The sequence below is a fragment of the Sebastes fasciatus genome, chromosome 16, assembly GCF_043250625.1.
Source record: "Sebastes fasciatus isolate fSebFas1 chromosome 16, fSebFas1.pri, whole genome shotgun sequence".
Lineage (NCBI taxonomy): Eukaryota > Metazoa > Chordata > Actinopteri > Perciformes > Sebastidae > Sebastes > Sebastes fasciatus.
Genome location: NC_133810.1, coordinates 22,197,490 through 22,217,886, shown reverse-complemented (window position 1 = coordinate 22,217,886; position 20,397 = coordinate 22,197,490). Strand labels below are relative to the sequence as shown.

Here is a 20,397-nt window from a genome sequence, read left to right as displayed (position 1 = left end):
CCCCGCAAAATATCGTGATACTTTGCTGTATCGATTCTTTCCACCACCCCTAGTGGTGGGTTGGGGGTTACGGAGGAAGTGTCAGACATGCACGCCATTCAGTCATCAATTTCTACCTTTTAAAAAAAAAATCATCTTGTGCAAACTCGTCGTCGTGATAGCCCCATTAGGTGGGCGCTGCCCCTAATTAGGCTGCTTCAAGGTGTGCCACCAGTGGCCACTGTGGTCTATTTCTGGTCGGGTCTGGTACAGGCAGCCCCTGGGCATATAGGAGCAGACCAGCACATTAGCAGGCTAAATGAAGAGGAAAATTGGTGTAATGTCATATTAAGGATTCATCACTGTGCCCCCCTTAATGGGTAATGAAGGGGACACACATGTCAGGGAGAGATCTCATCTACAGGGACCTCAGCTGCTGGCCCACCCCTCTTCATTACCATCCAGCCCATGCCTGTGGCCCTTTTTATTTAACACCATTGCACTCTCTCTCTCTCTCCCTCCCTCGCTCCCTCCCTCCCTCCCCACCCGCCCACTGTCTCCTACCTACCTATTTTTCTCTCTATCTATCTATCTATCTATTTAACTATCTGTATATCTATCTATCTATTAATCTGTCTCTCTATCTACCTATCTAGTTATCTGTCTCTCTATCTACCTATCTATTTATCTATCTCTCTATCTACCTATCTATTTATTTGTCTCTCTATCTACCTATCTATTTATCTGTCTCTCTATCTACTTATCTATTTATCTGTCTCTCTATCTACCTATCTATTTATCTGTCTCTCTATCTACCTATCTATTTATCTGTCTCTCTATCTACCAATCTATTTATATGTCTCTCTATCTACCTATGTAGTTATCTGTCTCTCTATCTACCAATCTATTTATCTGTCTGTCTACGTATCTATTTATCTGTCTCTCTGTCTACCTATCTATTTATCTGTCTCTACCTACCTATCTATTTATCTGTCTATATTTATCTGTCTCTCTATCTACCTATCTATCTATCTATCTACCTATCTATCTATCTATCTATCTATCTATCTATCTATCTATCTATCTATCTATCTATCTATCTATCTATCTATCTATCTATCTATCTATCTATCTCTCTCTCTCTCTCACTCTATATATATATATCTTGATCTGTCTCTCTTACTATTTATCTCTCTTTATCTGTCTCTTTATGTATCTACAGTATCTATTTATCCCTCTCTACCGATCTACCTATCTACCTATCTAACTATCTACCTATCTACCTATCTACCTATCTATCTATCTATATTGATCTTTCTCTCCTACTATTTATCCGTCTCTTTATCTGTCTCTTTATTGATCCGTCTTTCTAACTATTTATCTATCTCTCTATCCTAACTGGTCTGTCTCTCTGTCTGTCTCTCTGTCTGTCTCTCTGTCTGTCTCTCTGTCGTTCTCATTTCCTATGCATATAATTTGTATGTGTGACCCGACCAAATGGATTTGCCCTCACATGAAAGATTTATTTTTTCCTTCAAAAGCAAAAGAGACATGCAGCTGATTGTAAGAGACTCGTTTCGCCCTGCCAGTAGCCCTCCTCCCCCTCCTCCCTCTCGTATAGCAGGTGCAAGCAGAACCACAGTCATGCATTTTTATCTGTACCAGGTAACGTAATGTTGAGAGCGAGCGGCTTTGAAGGTCGATAGCAACTCATAGTTAGGTGCTTGTTTTGCATTTTCTTTTTTTAAAAAGTGACAGGAAACAGTGAATTAAGCGGTGGAATCATATTTTAAACAAGAAAAAATGAAGGGGCAGTAAAGTAATTATCTATAGCAGCTATCTATTTATCCATCTGTCTTTGTGTCCATATAATTATCTATCCATCTATCTATATACAGTCGCATAAGCCGTCATGGTAATTCCAGGTTCGACCTTGCCATGAGACTGATTATACAGTTGTTTGTGGCAAAGCGTAGATAAGATTGGCCAAGTGCTTGTGTCAGCTCTATCTCAGTTGTTCAGTTCCATCTCATCTGCTAGAAGTATTTAACAAGCGAGCACAGTGAACTTTTCAGAACTTATTACAGACTAATGTGTCTGTGAAGAGGACAGCACTCTTCCCCTCCACTGGGAGACGGCGGGCAGAAAAGGCAGCGATGTGCTTCATGTGAGAATATTAACAGCCAACTTGTTTGGAGACACTCTTATCTAAATGAAATTGGAACAAGGACAGCGAAACATTCCTTTATATAATTTGCATTTAGAAAAAAAAGGGGACCCTAGGCTCATTATTTAAGAAAGTGTAAGCTCCTTTTGTGCCAGATCTCATTAAAGCCATCCCCAGCGCCTTTGTTTACTGCCTCTAATCGAGGCATTTATCTTTATTGTGTTGTGCCCGATGTATGTTTGCTGAAATTAATACACATTTGAGCCCGGGCGAGGTATGGGTGTACCAGATGGATAATTGATTTTAAAGTGAATCAGAACTGTTGAGCCATAAAATAGGTACATTAGCATGCATATTAATAAGGCAAATAAGAGCACTAAGAGGCCGCCACCGGGCCAGACACAATGGCAGGCTTCATTTAGTGAAATGCTAGGAAACGCACCTCTTTCTTTCTTCTTTCCTCCCACTCTCTTGTTTGTATGCACATACTAAAGATTTCACAAGGTAGTAGCTTAACTTAGCATGTGTCTTAATCCATTTCCCGACACTTTCATATTCCTCTTTTTAGCCCATCTCTCCCTATACACTCAGTGCACACAAACTCTTCAATTAGTAATGTGAAACCCATTGTAATGCAGTACATCAGACGAGGGAAGTGGTTTTGCCATTTTCAGAAAATGTTTGAAATAAGGGAGTATGAGGAGCTGCGGTATCTAAGCCAACAATTTCAGTTTGGCATTTATTCTGTTTTGACAGTAAGACAGTATCAAACACATAATATCCAATACTTTGCAGCCCGTGATAGCTTTTCATTGTATCGCATCACAGTTCTCTTCAGACCAAACAAACAATGAGGGGTTGTGTGAAAGCTATCCATCTGTAACTTCCTGGTGATGACTTCTCATCAGCAGCTGATGGAGGATTTATTTATTTCTGGTGTAGCCTCCGTCCTACTTCATCCACGCCAGGTTAAGGTTCCTCTCGCCGCCTCTCTCCGAGTTGCATTTCTTTTTTGTCTGCGAGAGAGAGAGGGGGGAGAGGGTCTGGGAGAGGCATTTTCCCATTGGGTCAGGAATAAATTGAACTTTTTCATGGACAGCAAACACTGATTAGATATTTATGACCAAGGTCAACCTTTCTGATTCCAGCTGGCACAGGCTCTGAGGCATACAGAACAGAGCATCTACACACATGCTCACAGCCACACACACACGCACATAGCCTACATACACTCGCGCACATACTCACACACAGAATTATGCATGCATGCAAAATACGTTTTGAGGCCTTCAATGCTGTAGACACATGCATACAAGTGTATATATGCCATCTTTGGACAAAATGTATAAATGTCTAGCTTTATTCTTGCTCCAGAACTGCAATTAGTGTGTGAGCCAGGACCCCAAAATTTGGGCTACTAGGGCTGTCAAAGTTAACGCGCTACTAACGCGTTAACGCAAATTCTGATTTCTAGGTTGTAGAGGGCTCAGTTTTAAAGTTAGAGTGGTATCATATGAAACTACAAAACCTAAGGAATCCATTTGGACCAACCACGTCATATAAGTATGTCGGGAAGGAGGCTAAATAACGCTCCAAACTTATGCTAAATTTTGGCAATAAAAACTGTCATGACCATTTTCAGAGGGGTCCCTTGATCTCTGACCTCAAGATATGTGAATGAAAATAGGTTCTTTGGGTACCCACGAGTCTCCCCTTTACAGACATGCCCACTTTATGATAATCACAGACAGTTTTGGGCAAGTCATAGTCAAGTCAGCACACTGACACACTGACACACTGACAGCTGTTGTTGCCTGTTGGCCTTGAGTTTGCCATGTTATGATTTGTGCATATATTTTTATGCTAAATGCAGTACCTGTGAGGGTTTCTGGACAATATTTGTCATTGTTTTGTGTTAATTGATTTCAAATAATATATATATATATACATTTGCATAAAGCAAGCATATTTGCCCATGTTGATAGCAGTATTAAATACTTGACAAATTTCCCTTTAAGGTACATTTTGAACAGATAAAAAATGTGCGATTCATTTACGATTAATCACAATTAACTATGGACAATCATGCAATTAATCTTTAATTAAATATGTTAATCGATTGACAGTCCGTCTGTACGCAACCTGAAGAATGAATACTATGTTTAAATACATAGATTAAAATAATGTGAGGGAGCTGGAAAGCATCCCCCTCACTAATGGGAACCGGGCTACCGGTGCTTGATACCCTCATATTTGCATTATTATGTTCATAAAATCCACAGAAATCTGTATAATTGAGAAAGTACAGGGATAAAGTAATTATCTTGTCTAGAAACCTGCTATAATACAGTTATTCTTGTAATTCTATGAGTATATCCTTCGGCAACAATATGGAAAATATCATGATATTGATAACAAGAAAATTCTCCAAATTAGGTTTTTAACCTTTGTAGGGGTGGGGTAACATTTTCTGCTGTACTGATGTTAATAAGGACTTCATACAAAAAGTAATTAGATCTGAATTACTCAATAAATGATCTAGAAATCCATGTGACTATATGTGTCCTAGGGTTTTAATTGACAGACAACAGACAAAAACGTTCTGAAAATGCAATGATTCACTCTCACTAGCACTGTATTGCGAGTGCCAGCAATGACACAGTTTTCAATGTAGAATTTTCTAACAACGTTTGATGAAAAGCGCTTGAACTCGGCTATCATTGTGACAAATTTCAATGTTGAGGGATCGCTGCTGACAAAATACCACTAGGTTCAATACATATGTTGTACTTTATATTGGCCACTTTTCAGAAATGTTTGTTTTAGGGCAGTTTTGTAAAATGTATGACAGCACACATACCACTGATGCAATGCTATCACATATTTTCTAACTCTAGGGATGTATACCTTGCCTAAAATCACTACTAGCATTATTCCCCACAGATGATACAGACCAACCCTACCGGCTCACAGACTACATGCAATACAGTACGTGCATTGTAGAGTTAATTGTAGTATTTTGAAATATCTCATTTAATCCATTTTTGCCTGCAACCTAATTTTTTTAATTTCCTTTGGAAGTGTTCTCTGGGCTTGCCTGAGCACAAATGTGACGACACTTTCCAAACCGTTTGTCTGAAAAGAGAGTTTTTCTTATCATACTATATGTGACCAAATACTAGATATAGTATGATAAGAAAATGGCTGTATCTCAGAAACCATAAGGAGCACAATCATGTATTTGGTATCTATGAACTCACAACAAGTTGAATATCAAAGATATGCACACATATGCAGTGTAAAAAAACAATATTTCATATAGAAAACATTTAATAAACACAATGTTAGTGTTTTTCAAAAATCCTGACTTTTACTATTGATAAAAGTGTGATATTCCATGTGATCTAAACATTTGAAATGTTGTACTGTCAGACACTTGCCCAGAGTATGTCCATACCAAATTTCAAGTCTTTTGACCAATCAGAACAAATGTTGTGTCATTTTTCCTTTATCATACTAAATATAGTCCTTGGTCACAAACAGGTTATTTGTGTTTACTGTAAGCTCTGTTAGTCTGCAGTATCTATAGGAGCAAAAGTTCCAATTCAGATGTGACTACAGCCAATTTATGAGGCTGGTACATACTGTATCTAACAAGAACTGAGGACACGAAAGCCTGAGAGAGGTTTCCGAGGTCAGTTCCTAAGGTGTAATTTACACACAGTGAAGAAAGAGTTATCAAGGATGGCTCCAGTGACTCATTCCTGGCCTAAAGGACTTCCTCTTATTAGGTAATTTAGTCCAGACTTATGGTTGAAGGTGATAATAGCTGGAGGAAAACCGATAAAGACTGAGACATATACCATAATTACAGGGTTAATTATGTTTATATTACCTTTGATGGTGCTCAAATTCTCACTGCCTCTCACACAGGCTCACTCGCTCACCCACCCGCCCACTCTTCTTCTCAGATTTCTTGCTTTGTCTGTATCCCGCTTCCTAGCTGCCTGCTCCCCTCACACCCCGTTCTCTCAATATGTTGCCCACAGCTGCTTCTGTCTGAAAACTGTCCAGCTAATTAACTGGTGGGTCTGCGGTTGTAATAAGAATCATGGCAGCAGATGAACAATACATCTGCTACTCTTAAATTTTTCTAATGACACTGGGTCCTCTTTGTAACTCTCCATCCATCCAGGGACAGCCCAACTTCTAAACAAGCCTGTACCCTCACACAGACTTTGACTTTGGTTTACAGATGGTAGTTTGTAGTCACACTTTCCATATTCAGCAAGTTTTATTATTCTGTGGCTGTGGTTGATTTTTACCTTAATTTTATAAATAGTAGGGCTGTCAATCGATTAAAATATTTAATCCTAAAAAATTGTGATTAAACGCATGATTGTTCATAGTTAATCGTGATTAATCGCAAATTAATTGCACATTTTTTACCTTTCTAAAATGTACCTTAAAGGGAGATTTGTTAAATATTTAATATCAACATCGGAGTGGGCAAATATGCTTGATTATGCAAATGTATGTATATATTTATTATTGGTCAATTCACAACACAAAAAAATTACAAATATTGTCCAGAAACCCTCACAGGTTTAAATATGCCAAATCATAACATGGCAAACTGCAGCCCAACAGGCAACAACAGCTGTCAGTGTGTCAGTGTGCTGACTTGACTATGACTTGCCCCAAAACTGCATGTGATTATCATAAAGTGGGCATGTCTGTAAAGGGGAGACTCGTGGGTACCCATAGAACCCATTTTCATTCACATATCTTGAGGTCAGAGGTCAATGGACCCCCTTTGAAAATGGCCATGACAGTTTTTCCTTGCCAAAATTTAGCATACATTTGGAGTGTTATTTAGTGTCCTTTGCGACAAGCTAGTATGACATGGTTGCTACCAATGGATTCTAGTTCACTCTAGCTTTAAAACTGAGCCCACTACAACCCAAAAATTGCAAGTTGCGTTAATGCGTTAAAGAAATTAGTGCCGTTAAAACTAATTTGCGTTAACGCGTTATTATTGCGTTGTTATTTCAGTGGTTGACATAAAGAAGAAAGGTGCTTTACAAGGGTGTGTGATTGAGAAGGGCAGCACAGTTGTCACTGCGTGATGATGGACATAGAGGATGCTCAGCTTTAATGCACGGCAGAAATTATGAGAGAGAGGCTGCTGCACTGTCGACACTGCACAGACCAGCTGTTGAAAACACCAAATATACAGCACACACAACCAAATATACAACAATTTGCGCATACACAGATTTAAATTAGATTTAATGTATTTGTTATATCATTCATTGCAGCATTATAATGGTTGTTTATCAGAAATTCAAACAGTGGTGCAGCTAAAAACAAGGTGCTCAAAACTCTCACTTGATGTTGCCGTCCTCAGAGATAGTTTCTAATTAAACAATCTGATTGGTTAAACACATTTAGCACATGCTCATCATTTCCATAGCACGCTGGTTGCCCCTGATAACTCTTGAGATAAATATAAACTATAAATATAGACTAACTATAGATAACAAGTTAGTTTTACATTCAGATTTAATTAATGGTTAAACCTTGTGTGAACCAGTAAAACAATATAGCAGCACATAAATGAATGTCACGCTGGAGGTGTAAATGAGGAGCAGCTATCACTTCCTTGCCCACAGCATCTTTTTCTCAAACTGCATATTAACACCTGAACCTTTCTGCTACGCACAGACACACAGAACATAAACAGGCGCCGACGTCATTTCAAGGCACCTGCTATAAAGTGTTATTACACGGAGCTATAAAAATGTCTGAGAACTTGTGGTTGAATAAAAAAAATGACAATGAATCAGACAGTTGGGAACCAAGAGGAGTGCTGTTTGTTCAGGAGGTTATCAATGCTTCAGGTTTAAACCGTAGACTGTATATATAGATAGACGACATGTATCCACTTCCTACAACTGCACAAAAGGTAGCTGTTTGGCTAGAAAGACACAACTAACCATAATATCTCTATAAATACATTTATGATCAAATTGACACATGTTCTATTACACAGACTCGTGACTGTTAAGGAAAATTAAAGTTACATGTTTCCACGACTACTTCACTCAGAGCAGCTGTCAATGGCGTCTCACCCCCTTTTTATATCATCAAATAACTAATTAAAACCAATTTCTTTTTCTATATTCATCCTCCAAATCGCTATTCGAAAGTTTTGTTTTAAATGTAATACATATATATTTAATCATGTAATAATAATGTATAAATCACAAAATAGCCCTTTAAATAAGGAATAATCCCACAACATTATTCATTATTCATATTCAACATTAATTATTATTAGTTATTCTCAGACGGATATCGCTGTTGTTGTGTGTAAAGGTGCGTGTGTGTACAGTAGTGCCTGTTCCGGGCACTGAAATGTCAGCCTGCCGGCAGCGTTGCATTGCAGAGCTTCGAATACCTTCAAATATTTCTCGTCGAAGCCCAAGAAATGGTATTTGGGACAGCCCTAAGTTGAACACACATCAGCGTGATGAGGCCTTCCTAAAATGACAGAAACCACTGTTATATAACTATATTTATTTGACGTGAACTTTGACTTTTTAGTTTAACCCATATCCAATCTCCTAACATGGAGGGGGCAGGCTTTAAGACCTGTCCTGCAGCCAGCCACCAGGGGGTGATCGAGATGTTTTGGCTTCACTTTTGGCGAGCTGTCATGTCATCAATCTTTATATACAGTTTGTGGTTTAAACCAGCACAAAATTTGGCAACCGTTCTTGATTCCCAACCCTAATGAAGATCTATCCCCAATGAATGATGGGGATCAGTAAAAAAAAAAAAAAAAAGACCTGTCTATTAGCTGCTCTGAGGCTTATGTTGCGGCACCTTAAGTGTATTAAAATCTAATATAATTAAACAGATTATTGATCCATGAAGGGTAACTTTGCTTAGTGTAAAATATGTCCTGTAGGAAAAACAAGAGCAGCGTGATCAAGATTAGAGGTTAATGTAATTGTGACAGTTGACCATCGATTGAGGGTGGTGCGTGTTGTCAAACTGCACACACAATGAATGTCTACCATCAACATTATGAGCTATAAATACATGCCGCCTCTTTATTAGGCTTAAAAGCATAAAAACAAATCACTTCTTGCTTATTGCCGTTTTTTCAAACAAAGCAAAATAGGGTAACACATAATACGCACAAGACTTTATATGTGAAATGTCCAAAAAAGTAATACTTAATCCTAACTATTTCAGGCTCATATTTAATGTGGATTATTGTAGTTTTATTTTTCAGGGTATTAAGTAACATAAGAATTTGCTTGGCAAAATGAGAACACTTTAGTAGCGTGGATCCCCAGGAGTTTTAAAGCCAGCCTTTCGAGATTTGTTTCCCTCTCAAAGTGGATATATATATGTGTGTGTGTGTGTGTGTGTGTCACATCTGTATGTAATCGTACTCATCTCTTTTTAATCTCTTTTCTCTCTATCAAAGGTTACCCTAATATTGTGGCAACATATGGCCGCGGATACACTGGATTCGCACCCAGCTACAGCTACCAGTTCCCTGGTGAGTTAAAGGCTTTCCTTAAAATATCAATGTTGCAGCTGATTTCTGTCATGCACTCTCCAGCACAGTCAGACACGCACACACAATCACGCTTGCAAACACTCATCAATATACAAGTCAGTCATCAAATAATCTGCAGGGTTATAAGCATGTTACGTGTCCGGATTTCTCAACTAGCTTTTGAAAGCTGACGTATAGTGAAGTAAATTGCTTACTCCTTTTTTATCCCGCACTTGAACACTACCATGACCAAATGTCTAAAATGGATGGGGAAGTTCTCCGTCTTCCCGCGGCCGCAATGTATGCAAATTCATCTGTGGAGAAGAAGCAGAGAAATAAGCGGCGGCTCTTTGTGTAGGCAGATTTTAAAAACGTGGTTCTTATAATGGAAAATGAGTGAAGTCATTTTCTGCATTAAAAGTGTCGACTCAGAGCGGCCGGGCGCTTCTAATGGGAGTCCAAATGGGAAGGCGTGCTGTCTGGAGGTGAGCAGCAGCTGTACCTGTCTGCTGCTGCAACAGGGCCCGTGGCTGTGTGCGCGGCGCCTCACTTAGACAGGCATCCCGTCAATTTCATGCTTTATTTAAGGACTTTGCACATACTTTGTTTGCCGTGCCAGACATCATTCCCTCCACTGATAAGACGGAATGGGAAATATCTGACAGCAGCTCAGATCTCTGTAATATCTCTGCGAAATAGATTCAGGAATGGCGAGACAGGAGGTCCAGCTGTGACCACCTGCAGAACAGACGCAGGCTAGATTTACACCTGACCACAACATTGTTTGACAGAAGAAATGGAATAGCACCTATTCATCAATGTTGGGGAACATGAGCAGCATACAAATGTGGGAATTTTTGTCTGCTTTTTTTTTTTTTAAATGGAATAATTTAGGAGTATAATGGCTCTTTCTTTCAACAACTGATTGATATGAATGTGAAGACCAACAATGTACATGATTGTTTTTCGGTGTAGCATACGTGAATTGGTATTCATCCATCCTTCATGTTCTGTCATCGGTGTGGGGTGCTGAGGATGCTGCAGCACCCCTTGCTTTTTCTGTATGCCTATTGTTTAATAGCAATCGAAATTAAAAATATATTATTAAAATATTTTTTATACCTCATATCAACCTCCGCAGGGTGAATGTGCATCGGTAGATCCTCGCTTGTCTTCTGCATGAAATGTCTGTATCCTCACTGTCCTGCATTATTCTAAACTATAGTAACCTGGTTATGGGTCGTCCATGCTCCGCCTCACCTCCTCTTCCTCTCCTCTCAGTTCTCATTCATTAGCTCCGTGTTGTTGACTGTGTAGTTGCTGTGGCTGCTTTGAAATACAGTATGTTAATGTTCAAGTTGGCTTTTCTAAAATCAGGGTTTTCCCTGCCATTGCAGTTTTTGCGCTGCGAAAAAAACAACGTGGAGAGCATCGAGGGAGGGGGGGTGAGAACGAGGTCAATTATCAATAAAATGTTCACGTCTTACAAAAGCAGGACATAATATCGCTGAAGAGAGAGAATAACCTACTAGTCATTCTGTTAGAATGCCGGGGCGGAACTGGTTGTTTACTAATGCGCGATGTTACGCACTGAGAAAACTATGTTCAGTTTTCTGAATCTTAAAGGGACAGTGTGTAGGATTTGGTGACATATAGTGGTGTGGTTGCAGATTGCAACCATCTGAACACCCCTCTGCTCACTCCTCCATTTCCAAGACTTCAGTAACGTGAGCTGCAAAGTGCAAAACAGTGGTAACGGTTTTACACTCTGCGGCTAACGTTACCACAATTTCGCAAGCGTGTCGAGAAGACACGGAGAAACGTGGCGGAGAAACGTGGCGGAGCAACATGGCGGACTTCGTGAAGAGGACCCGCTCCCTATGTAGATATAAAGGGCTCATTCTAAGCTAACAAAAACACAATGATTCTTAGTTTCAGGTGATTATACACTAATGAAAACATAATTATGAATATTATATTCCATTTCTGCTAATAGATCCCCCGAAATGTTACACACTGTTCCTTTAAAGGCTCTGTTATAGTGTAAATAATTACAAAAACGTGTCTTTGATTGTTTTGGGCATAATCTATAGTAATAATAATGGACCAAAATTATATAAAACAAAAAAATTAAAATTTCCTTGGGGGAGGCCCACCAAGCCCCCCCCCACACACTCTGTATACCCCAAGGCTGCACAACACCATAGCCCTCTAAAAACCCCGGGGCGGACCTGAACATTAGTGTAAAAGGTTGTTAGTAACTATTAAATATAAATGATCCTGGCCATTCAAATTAAAGCAAAAAACATGAATGTCACGCAGCACTTAGTATGACGTCATAATAAAAAACGACTTTCTCTCAGCACCCCCAACTCTAACTGACTTAACTGTGTTCTGTAAAAGAGTCCCTAAAAAGTTTCTGATCTTCGATGTGACAAAAACGAGAGAGAAGCAACTGAAAGGGAAAGGAGCGATCAGTATTTATTCCGTGTGAGTAATTCTAGTTAAACATGGATTTTTCAAATGTTTACTGTTTAGGACAAATTAAGGGATGTCACCTTCCCCCAGGCAGAATGTATGATCCTGTCCATGTTAAACTCAATTTAAAGAGTTTGATAAAGCTGTATGATTAAAACAGCCTCCTCTGGGCTCGCTCAACTCTTGACAGGGTAATTGGAATTTTTTAATGTATGAATCAAACTCCTTGTCCAAATTAAATAACCCCAGGCCAAATATTGACTGGTGTCCTTCCGTACTAAGATGTGGAAAGCATCCTCAATTTAAGATCAAAGGCTTTTTTCTCACTGTATACAACCCCCGCTGAAACACTCCTATAAATAAATGGAGCCCAGACCAGGCAGGCTGGATCCAAGAGGCGTAAATTGTGGGCAGCATTTCAAGGCTTTTTTTTTTTTACACCCAGGAAACCTCAGGGGTCCACTGTTAACAGGAAAAAGTGGTTAGGCAATTGTCCAATTGTCAAGATAAAACAGTGATAAACATTGATCAGTGATGAAACACTGAATTAAGTAATGAAAAAAAAAAACTCATTGAGACATACACAGAAAAAGAGAAACCAAAGCTGACATCCCAACAGCTCAAACAGAGTTCAAGTGTAGAAAAACGAACCTAAAAGACAAGTGAAATATACACAGCCGTAGTTTAAAAAAACAGCATTCGGTGCAGCCAGTTAGACTCAAAGCAGACACCAGCTCAGCGGCTGTTAAACAGCATCTGACAACTTAGCACTCTGGTCCTCGTGACACTTCCAATTAATTCCAACATTGATCACAAAGTGCCTTTGATATTGATCGCTTACAGTACGTTTCTATGTGTCTGTATTCGTGTGTTGCTTACAAAACGATTCCATCACAGCACAGACATCATTACTATTTAATGCACTTAGAGACCTTCACATATTACTGATGTAAATCAGATCATCCTCCATCTGTCAAAAACTTGTCCATGCAAGCGAGCATATATATCAGAGCATTTCCTCAAAGGGCAAACTCAGACACTGGTATTTATCTGTATTTAAACTAGTAATTACTGTAAAATGATTTCGGCGGACAACAACCACTGAACACTGTCAACAAATGTTTCTCTGACACAGTATATATTAGCTGAGTAATATTGAAAAGTAAACATTTTTATGCCTCCGCTGCGGCAATAGCTACAGCCAAAGGCATTATGATTTTGAGTTGTGCATCCGTCCATCCGGACCATTCTCGTGAACGCGATATCTCACGAACGTCTGGAGAGAATCTCTTAAAATGTCCACTTGGACTCAAGGATGAACTGATTTGATTTTGGTGGTCAAAGGTCAAGGTCACTGTGACCTCAAACAACATGTTTTTGACCATAACTCAAGAATTTGTGTGCTACTTATGACAATGGAATGGTGACATTTTGGAGAAACATGGATGTAAACTGCAACTTGACTGGTTGGCGGAGGCATACAACCACGAGGCGGTAATTCTCGGAATACATCTCATAGTGTATAATGTGTATAATGACACACATGAATGCCACAACCACAGAGGTGGCTTGATAGATACTTGACACATCGGCTGATGGCAGAGAGCAATAATGCAGTTGCTGGCATAATAATGTGCAAATGAAAATAGGTGAAGAAGATTGCTGATGTTAACAATGCAGATTTCGTAATGTAAAAAAAATTCAAAAAAGGCATTTCAACAGTTTTCTGAGGTAGAAAATAAAACTAGTCTGAATACAAATCAGTTTGATAAGAAACACTGAATGGAAACAAAACCGTGTTTGATTGCAAAGAAAAGGCTTCAGGGTACCTTTAAGTGCAGAACAAAAATGCAAGCAGCATTTTGTTGAAAGTTTGAATATTGGAATATTAGCCGCAAGTTCAATATCATGAGCCCCTAAAGAATCATGTACATTCCTCTTTAAATTTCTGCCATTTCCAGGTCCTGTAGTTTAACAAACTCCTCCTTGAGATTCAACTTCAAATTTGTACAGTACAATCTTATGGCCTTTGCAATGAAATGTTATTAAAACAATATAAAGTCATAGAACGACGTTGCCGTGGCGTGGCGGTGAAAAAGCGCCTTTTGCCAAAAAACAGCAAGTTGTTGTAACATCGACGTACACTTTTATGTCTTCTCCAAATTCCTCATGCCTGATAAGAGTCCCGGCCTGAGAACATCCACACGCAAATTTTGACTCATAGTCATAGCGCCACCTACTGGCAACAGGAAGTTACAACAGGAAGTTGGGGCGGCTGTAGCTCAGTCGTTAGAGCGGGTCGTCCTTTAACCACAACAATTTGCATGTGGATGTCCTGGCGGTTCGATCCCCGGTTCCTACTGTCCGCATGTGGAAGTGTTCTTGAGGACCCCGAGTTGCTCCTAGGGCGCTTTACAGCAGCCCACTGCTCCTAAAATGCTTAGGATGGGTTAAAAGCAGAGGTCAAACTTAATTTATGTACCTGTATGTGTATGACGATTCTAACATATTTATATATAGTTTGGGGTTTTTTTCATACACAAATCTACAATCTATAATCAACAAATTTTCTGTTGCACTTAAAGGATAGTGTGTTTTTCACAAGTGCATAGAACTAATCATTGCACATATTTTCGACATACTGTATGTTTGTTTAGCTATTATAAATGCATTCACACTGATAACACCAAGAGGATTGAAGTGTTTGGTAAAGACGCCTTCTCTGATTTTTTGCTCAGTGTGTTTTATATGCACTGCTGTAATCACACACTGTTTACCTCGTGGCAGCACCGTTTCAGCATTATGCTTGAACTAAAGTTGGAATTGAATTTCAAAGATGATGTTGCATACTGTGTAGTGAGTAGTGACAATCAAGAAGTCAGCAGTGTTTTCCATTACCTCAGAATTACAAATGGTAAGGAGGTGTAACTAATGATTAGCAACATCACAAGAAGAAAAGGTCTTTACTATTCATCAGAGCTTTTGTAATAGTGTACTTGATTGTTTACTATGTTTAGGTAACACATTTCCCTCAGCTTTACATTGACTTGTTTGTTAGTAGGGTTCCTCTCTTCCGAGCGACTTGTAACACGATGAACCACAATGACTTGTGACAGTTATTGTCTGTCTGATCACATTGTGGTGAAAAAATTTAACATTTTCTCAGATTGTGCTGTTACACATTCAGGACCTTGATGGCAAGCAGTGGTATTGTCAGTGTCGAATGAAAGCAGAGGGGACCGTAATGTATGCATGCAAATGTGACATGTGATATGTGAGTGTTGTCACATTGCAGTTTTCTGTGTGGATGTAAATATCCCCACTGTTTCAGATGAAGACCCCTAGACTTGTGCTGAGGCTGCTGCTGCCTTTACCTCCAAATAACAGCGGCCCCACAGACGGGTGTCGTTGCACTGCTGTCGTCATGTGATTTGGAAAGAAAATAATGCTAATATTTCTGACACTTTCACTCTCGAGTTGTAGCTGAATCTCCATATTCATATCCAGTCCCTGAAGTAACCTCACTATGAACTGAGCATTGTCTTTGCTTTTAGCAAAAATCCCTTGCACACACAAAGGACATGCCTCCAAAAAAGATGCAAAAAAACCTCCGATAAACCCCGTTTCCCAGAGTAGTGTTAATCAAACTGATTGACATCATTGCATAATTGAGGTTAACTTACTGAAAAGGGGAGCACAATAGTTAACAGCATGCTAAACCCATCCTTCACTAGCAGGATACTAGCTTGGAGAACAGACAGGAGTTACCACTCGGAGGCAAAGCACTATACTGCTGTGGATGTGGCCAGCAGCAAAACATATTTTATCTACCTAAAAGAAAGGCCCACCTAAAAAAATCAATATCAGTTGAAGTGTATGTTATATTTAGAATATTTCCGACGGTTTATCTTGCGTCAGACATTCCATTCCGACAGGGAACTGAAGCCGTTGTATTTATTAATGCTCTCGCTAAAGCCACCAGACTCCATTGAAAAAAACTGTAATTTGACCTTACAGAACAGGGGAGTTGCTGGTCTACCGCTGCCTCAATCGGTTAGTTTGTTTGTGATATTGTTTGACTTTGGTGAGTCCGAACATACCAAAGTCACACACAATAACACATAACATAACACAAACAAACTAACCTATGTTGTGGTGCAGTGGTAGACCAGCAACTCCCATCTTCTACAAGATAAAATTAATGGGTTTTTTCAGTGGAGTCTGGTTGCTTTGGCGAGAGCATAACGGCTTCAGTTACCCATCAGTAACATAGCCTGTATAGCTGTCTTACGGAAAGGTAAACCAGTGAAAATATTTTAAATATATAGCGTATACTTAAACTGATGTGAATTTTTTTAGGTGAACCTTTCTTTTAAGTGGCTAAAATACGTTTTGATGGCTTCCCCATCCACAGTACATTGCTTTGCTTCCGTGCTGGTACTCCTGTCTGTTTCTCCAAACTGGAGGCGTGCCGACCGCCATCTACTGTAGGTAATACATTGACTGTTGATAAGTACCCCATACAACCCCACTTCAAAACACCCACAATATCTCTTTAAGGCCATATTGAATAATGTTAATAAACACGGTCGTGAGCATTTTATTTACTGTGTATTAAGTGTCTGACTCATCTGCTGAATCCCTGTTAGCCTTAATATTAATCAAATGAGCCATCAGCATTAGCTAGCTGTGTCTCAACACTTTACTGTAGTGTTACAGCCAGTGCTTGAACGATGTTGTTGCTAAGGGTAGATTCACCAAAATTACATTCAAAACATATTTTCTCACTTACTGCACATCTTCTGGTATCCAGCCGTGCAGATGATTTGGGTTTATTTGCCTAGGTTTAAAGATATCAGCCTCTGAGATTTCTGCTGCCACCCCAACGCACTGGAGGTGAGAGTTAAAGCAGCAGTAGGAGAGATTGGAGCAAATATGATTAATGAAACGGTCACTATATCCTGACAGTAGTGCATGAGAGAGGTAATCTGAAAAAAATTACCTCTGTGTCCTCCGGCGTCCTCCGGTGCTCCTAATGGCATCTGCAGGATTTCACAGACCGGAGGAAAACAACCAATCAGAGCAGAGCTGGAGCATTAGCGTCTCAGCTGTCAATAACTCGACTTGACCGTTTGATCGGAGTTCACGAGTACACAGCTGCCTCTGCTGAATGAACAGCCAATAGGAACGCTCTCTCTCTGAAATTACTTGTGATTGCCCAAGATTTTTTAAAGCCTGAAAACAGAGCCATGAGGAGGAGCAGAAGTCTAGTTATCACTCAGAACACTTGAATTACAATATGCTGAAAGATTATTATGGATTTTTTGCCCAATGATGCCAAAAACATTCTGCCTACTGAAGCTTTAAGTGAGGAAATTTGCAGTTTGGGTGAACCAGCCCTTTAACAGCTGCCGTGCCGTTACTATCATACACTGTTTAAGTGAGATGACAAAATTGGCAGGTATCCTGTATAACACTGTCAGATAGCTTTAGAGTGATGTCAGGTGGTACATATTTGTGAATGTAGGTATCAGTATCACTTAGGCTGAGCTAAGGTAGGTAGTTGACATGTCAGTCATGTAGCAGTTTATTTTCTGCTATTGAACCCACACACAGCTGCCACACATGAACACACAGCTGCAGGATCAGTGAGGGCTTATTGTTAATATGATGTTATACCAATTTAAACTGACAGAGTTGCATTCTTCAATCAAAAATATAACCACACATCCCCTCTATGTCGTTCTAACCATAAATGAAATATAACTGCCTTTGAGAAAATGTCCGCACCAGCTCAAAAAGAGAACTTGAAAGTAACATCCACTATAAACAATGCCGTACACTGCTCTGCTCGTGCTGGATGGCAGCAGAATCAAAGTATGCAAATCCAGCACACAGAGCTTGACTTGAATTATCAGACTTCAGAGCTAACATTTATCAGGCTACAAAGAGCAAACTATAATTGAAAGTATCTTTGAATCAAAACGAGGTACAAAAAGGACTTCCCTTTGATTTCTACCAGACATTAAAGAGTGCACCGTTCCCTAGATACTGCAGATAAAAACTGTTGGACAGCGCTGATTTTCAGATAGTTTCATCAAACGAAGAAAATTCAAAAGTTTTGTTGAAATCAAGATCCTCGCCTCGCGTTGTGTTAGCAAGAGTGAGAAATGTATCTGGGAGCTGACTGACATCTGCTTCACTCCCTCTGGTAAATTTCTTTCTTAAAGGGGAACACCACCTAAATTAAGAATTCCAATATGTTATTTCCATGGCCTCAGAAAGTTCAATCAATATTTGTGAACATGAGCTACTCTCTCTCAAAGCCAGAAACCAGAGAAGTAAGTCTCAAACTTGTGATGTCATAGGGTATAAAGTATGGCGCTGCTCCATAGACAATCAATGGGAGGCTGATTTTGTGGACCCACAGAATGTTTGTTTTCTTTTGTTATACCCAAATGAGCTTTAGTCTATTGTAGTGTTCTCAGTAGTGAAACAGAAAATGTTCGCATATACTCAGAACATTCCTCTGGGTGCTCTCAATGTCATCTAGAATATCTCACCCTATTGATTTTTTTATGGAGCAAATCCAGACTTGATGACATCACAAATTTGAGTTTTAGCACTGTGGTTTTAGGATTTCGGAGAGTTGTTCATGTTTACAAATATGTTTTGGGATGTCTTAGAACATAGGAATAACATGTATGAATTATGAAAAATGGGCGTAGTTCCCCTTTAAACTTCAAGTGGAGGAAGCAGTGCCAGTGCCAAAGCCTTTTATTCAGCACCTTTCTAAAAGATCTGTGGATGTATTATTTTTTTTCAAATATTCGTCTACATAAAAGTATTATCGATAAGACCTTTAATTTCACGCTCTCCATGAATTCATGGCATGTCTGTTTTTTTTTTTTTAATTACATTATGATTACCTGAGGAGATCAAATCTACAGTATAATAATCATATTTTTGTATCCTTCTTTCTTATTCTTATCTTTGTTTTTATACGTAGATACCAAATGGATTAGATAGAATTGCTACTTTTTTTCCATCCCAAAACGCAGCTGTGAGTATTGCTAGAAAACAGGAGCCGACAAGGCATAGGGAACATTACTGTACATTATTCTCGTTTCTATGCAACGGTCTAATTAGCATTAGCTAGTTGATAAATGTGCTATTGTATTATTCAACTGGCAGCCCCCCCAGGGGAACATCCGAAGATGTGCCGCGTTTAAAGCATGAGGTGTTTGGAGGCCTCTTGAAAGCCACATTTAAAGAGGCATCTTATTCGATCACAGCCTTACGGTACATTGGACTGTCGTCTTTTTTAAGATTACAATAGAAGACTGTATACAGTGAAAGGTCCTTGTGTTTGCAGCGCATATTAAAATGCAAATGGCTAGAAAGAAAATAGCAATAAGTGCAAGTTAAGCTAATGTACTGTAATTTATGTGGAGTATAGTTTCTGCCAGTGGTGGTTGGTAGCAAATATAGAAGCGAGGTTTAAGAGTGGTGGTATACTCCATTGTGTGTATGATGTATGCATGAATAGGAAGCTTGTCTGTATGAGGAGAAATGTAATTAAGAAAGAAAATGTAGTGTGCACATGTGCATTATGCATGCGAATAAGCTGTAGAAGTGAACATCAAAAGCAGGGAAACACCCCTGATGCATTCATATTGTACTTCCTATTGTTAACCAGTCTCGTATCGGTTCCTTTCATTACACGCACATGAATGCACAGTCGAAACGCACACACACACACACACACACACACACACAGCGCACACAGAAGAGCTGTATTTATACAAAGAGGGAGATGTGTATGAAGGGAAGAGGCAGAGGTGGAGGGACTTTACCCGGAGCTCCTCTCCGCTCTCCCGTCTTCCTGTGCGACTTGCTGCCTCCACAGCCGTGCCCTCAGAGCCTCCCCTGGCATAAATGACCATTATGGCTCCATTAGGACTGCTAGTAGGAGGTCATTATGCTACAGTGAAAAAAACAGGGATGAAGATGTCAGTGGGGTCCCATCAGGGGAGAGACACAGACTGAGTGAGAGAAAGACATAACACTCCGTCATCCAGCCACTCCAGATGTCATGACAGACAAACAGCAATTCAGGTCCAGTGAGTCAGCCTCTTAAGTAGTAAAAGAACGGAGAGAAGGGATGATTAAGGAGGGGAGAGGGCAGCGGTAA

The 20,397-nt window shown here is 39.6% G+C and overlaps 1 protein-coding gene across 14 annotated transcripts in view; it reads left to right on the top strand.

Moving 5' to 3' along the window:
• The window catches only part of LOC141753162 (RNA-binding protein Musashi homolog 2), a 333,482-nt gene that overhangs the window by 256,287 nt on the left and 56,798 nt on the right, over positions 1-20,397 (top strand). For all 14 annotated transcript variants that reach the window (XM_074611562.1, XM_074611557.1, XM_074611560.1 and 11 more), the window contains one exon: positions 9,651-9,725. In XM_074611562.1, the coding sequence (XP_074467663.1) occupies positions 9,651-9,725 (75 nt within the window). The remainder of the gene's footprint in view (positions 1-9,650; positions 9,726-20,397) is intronic.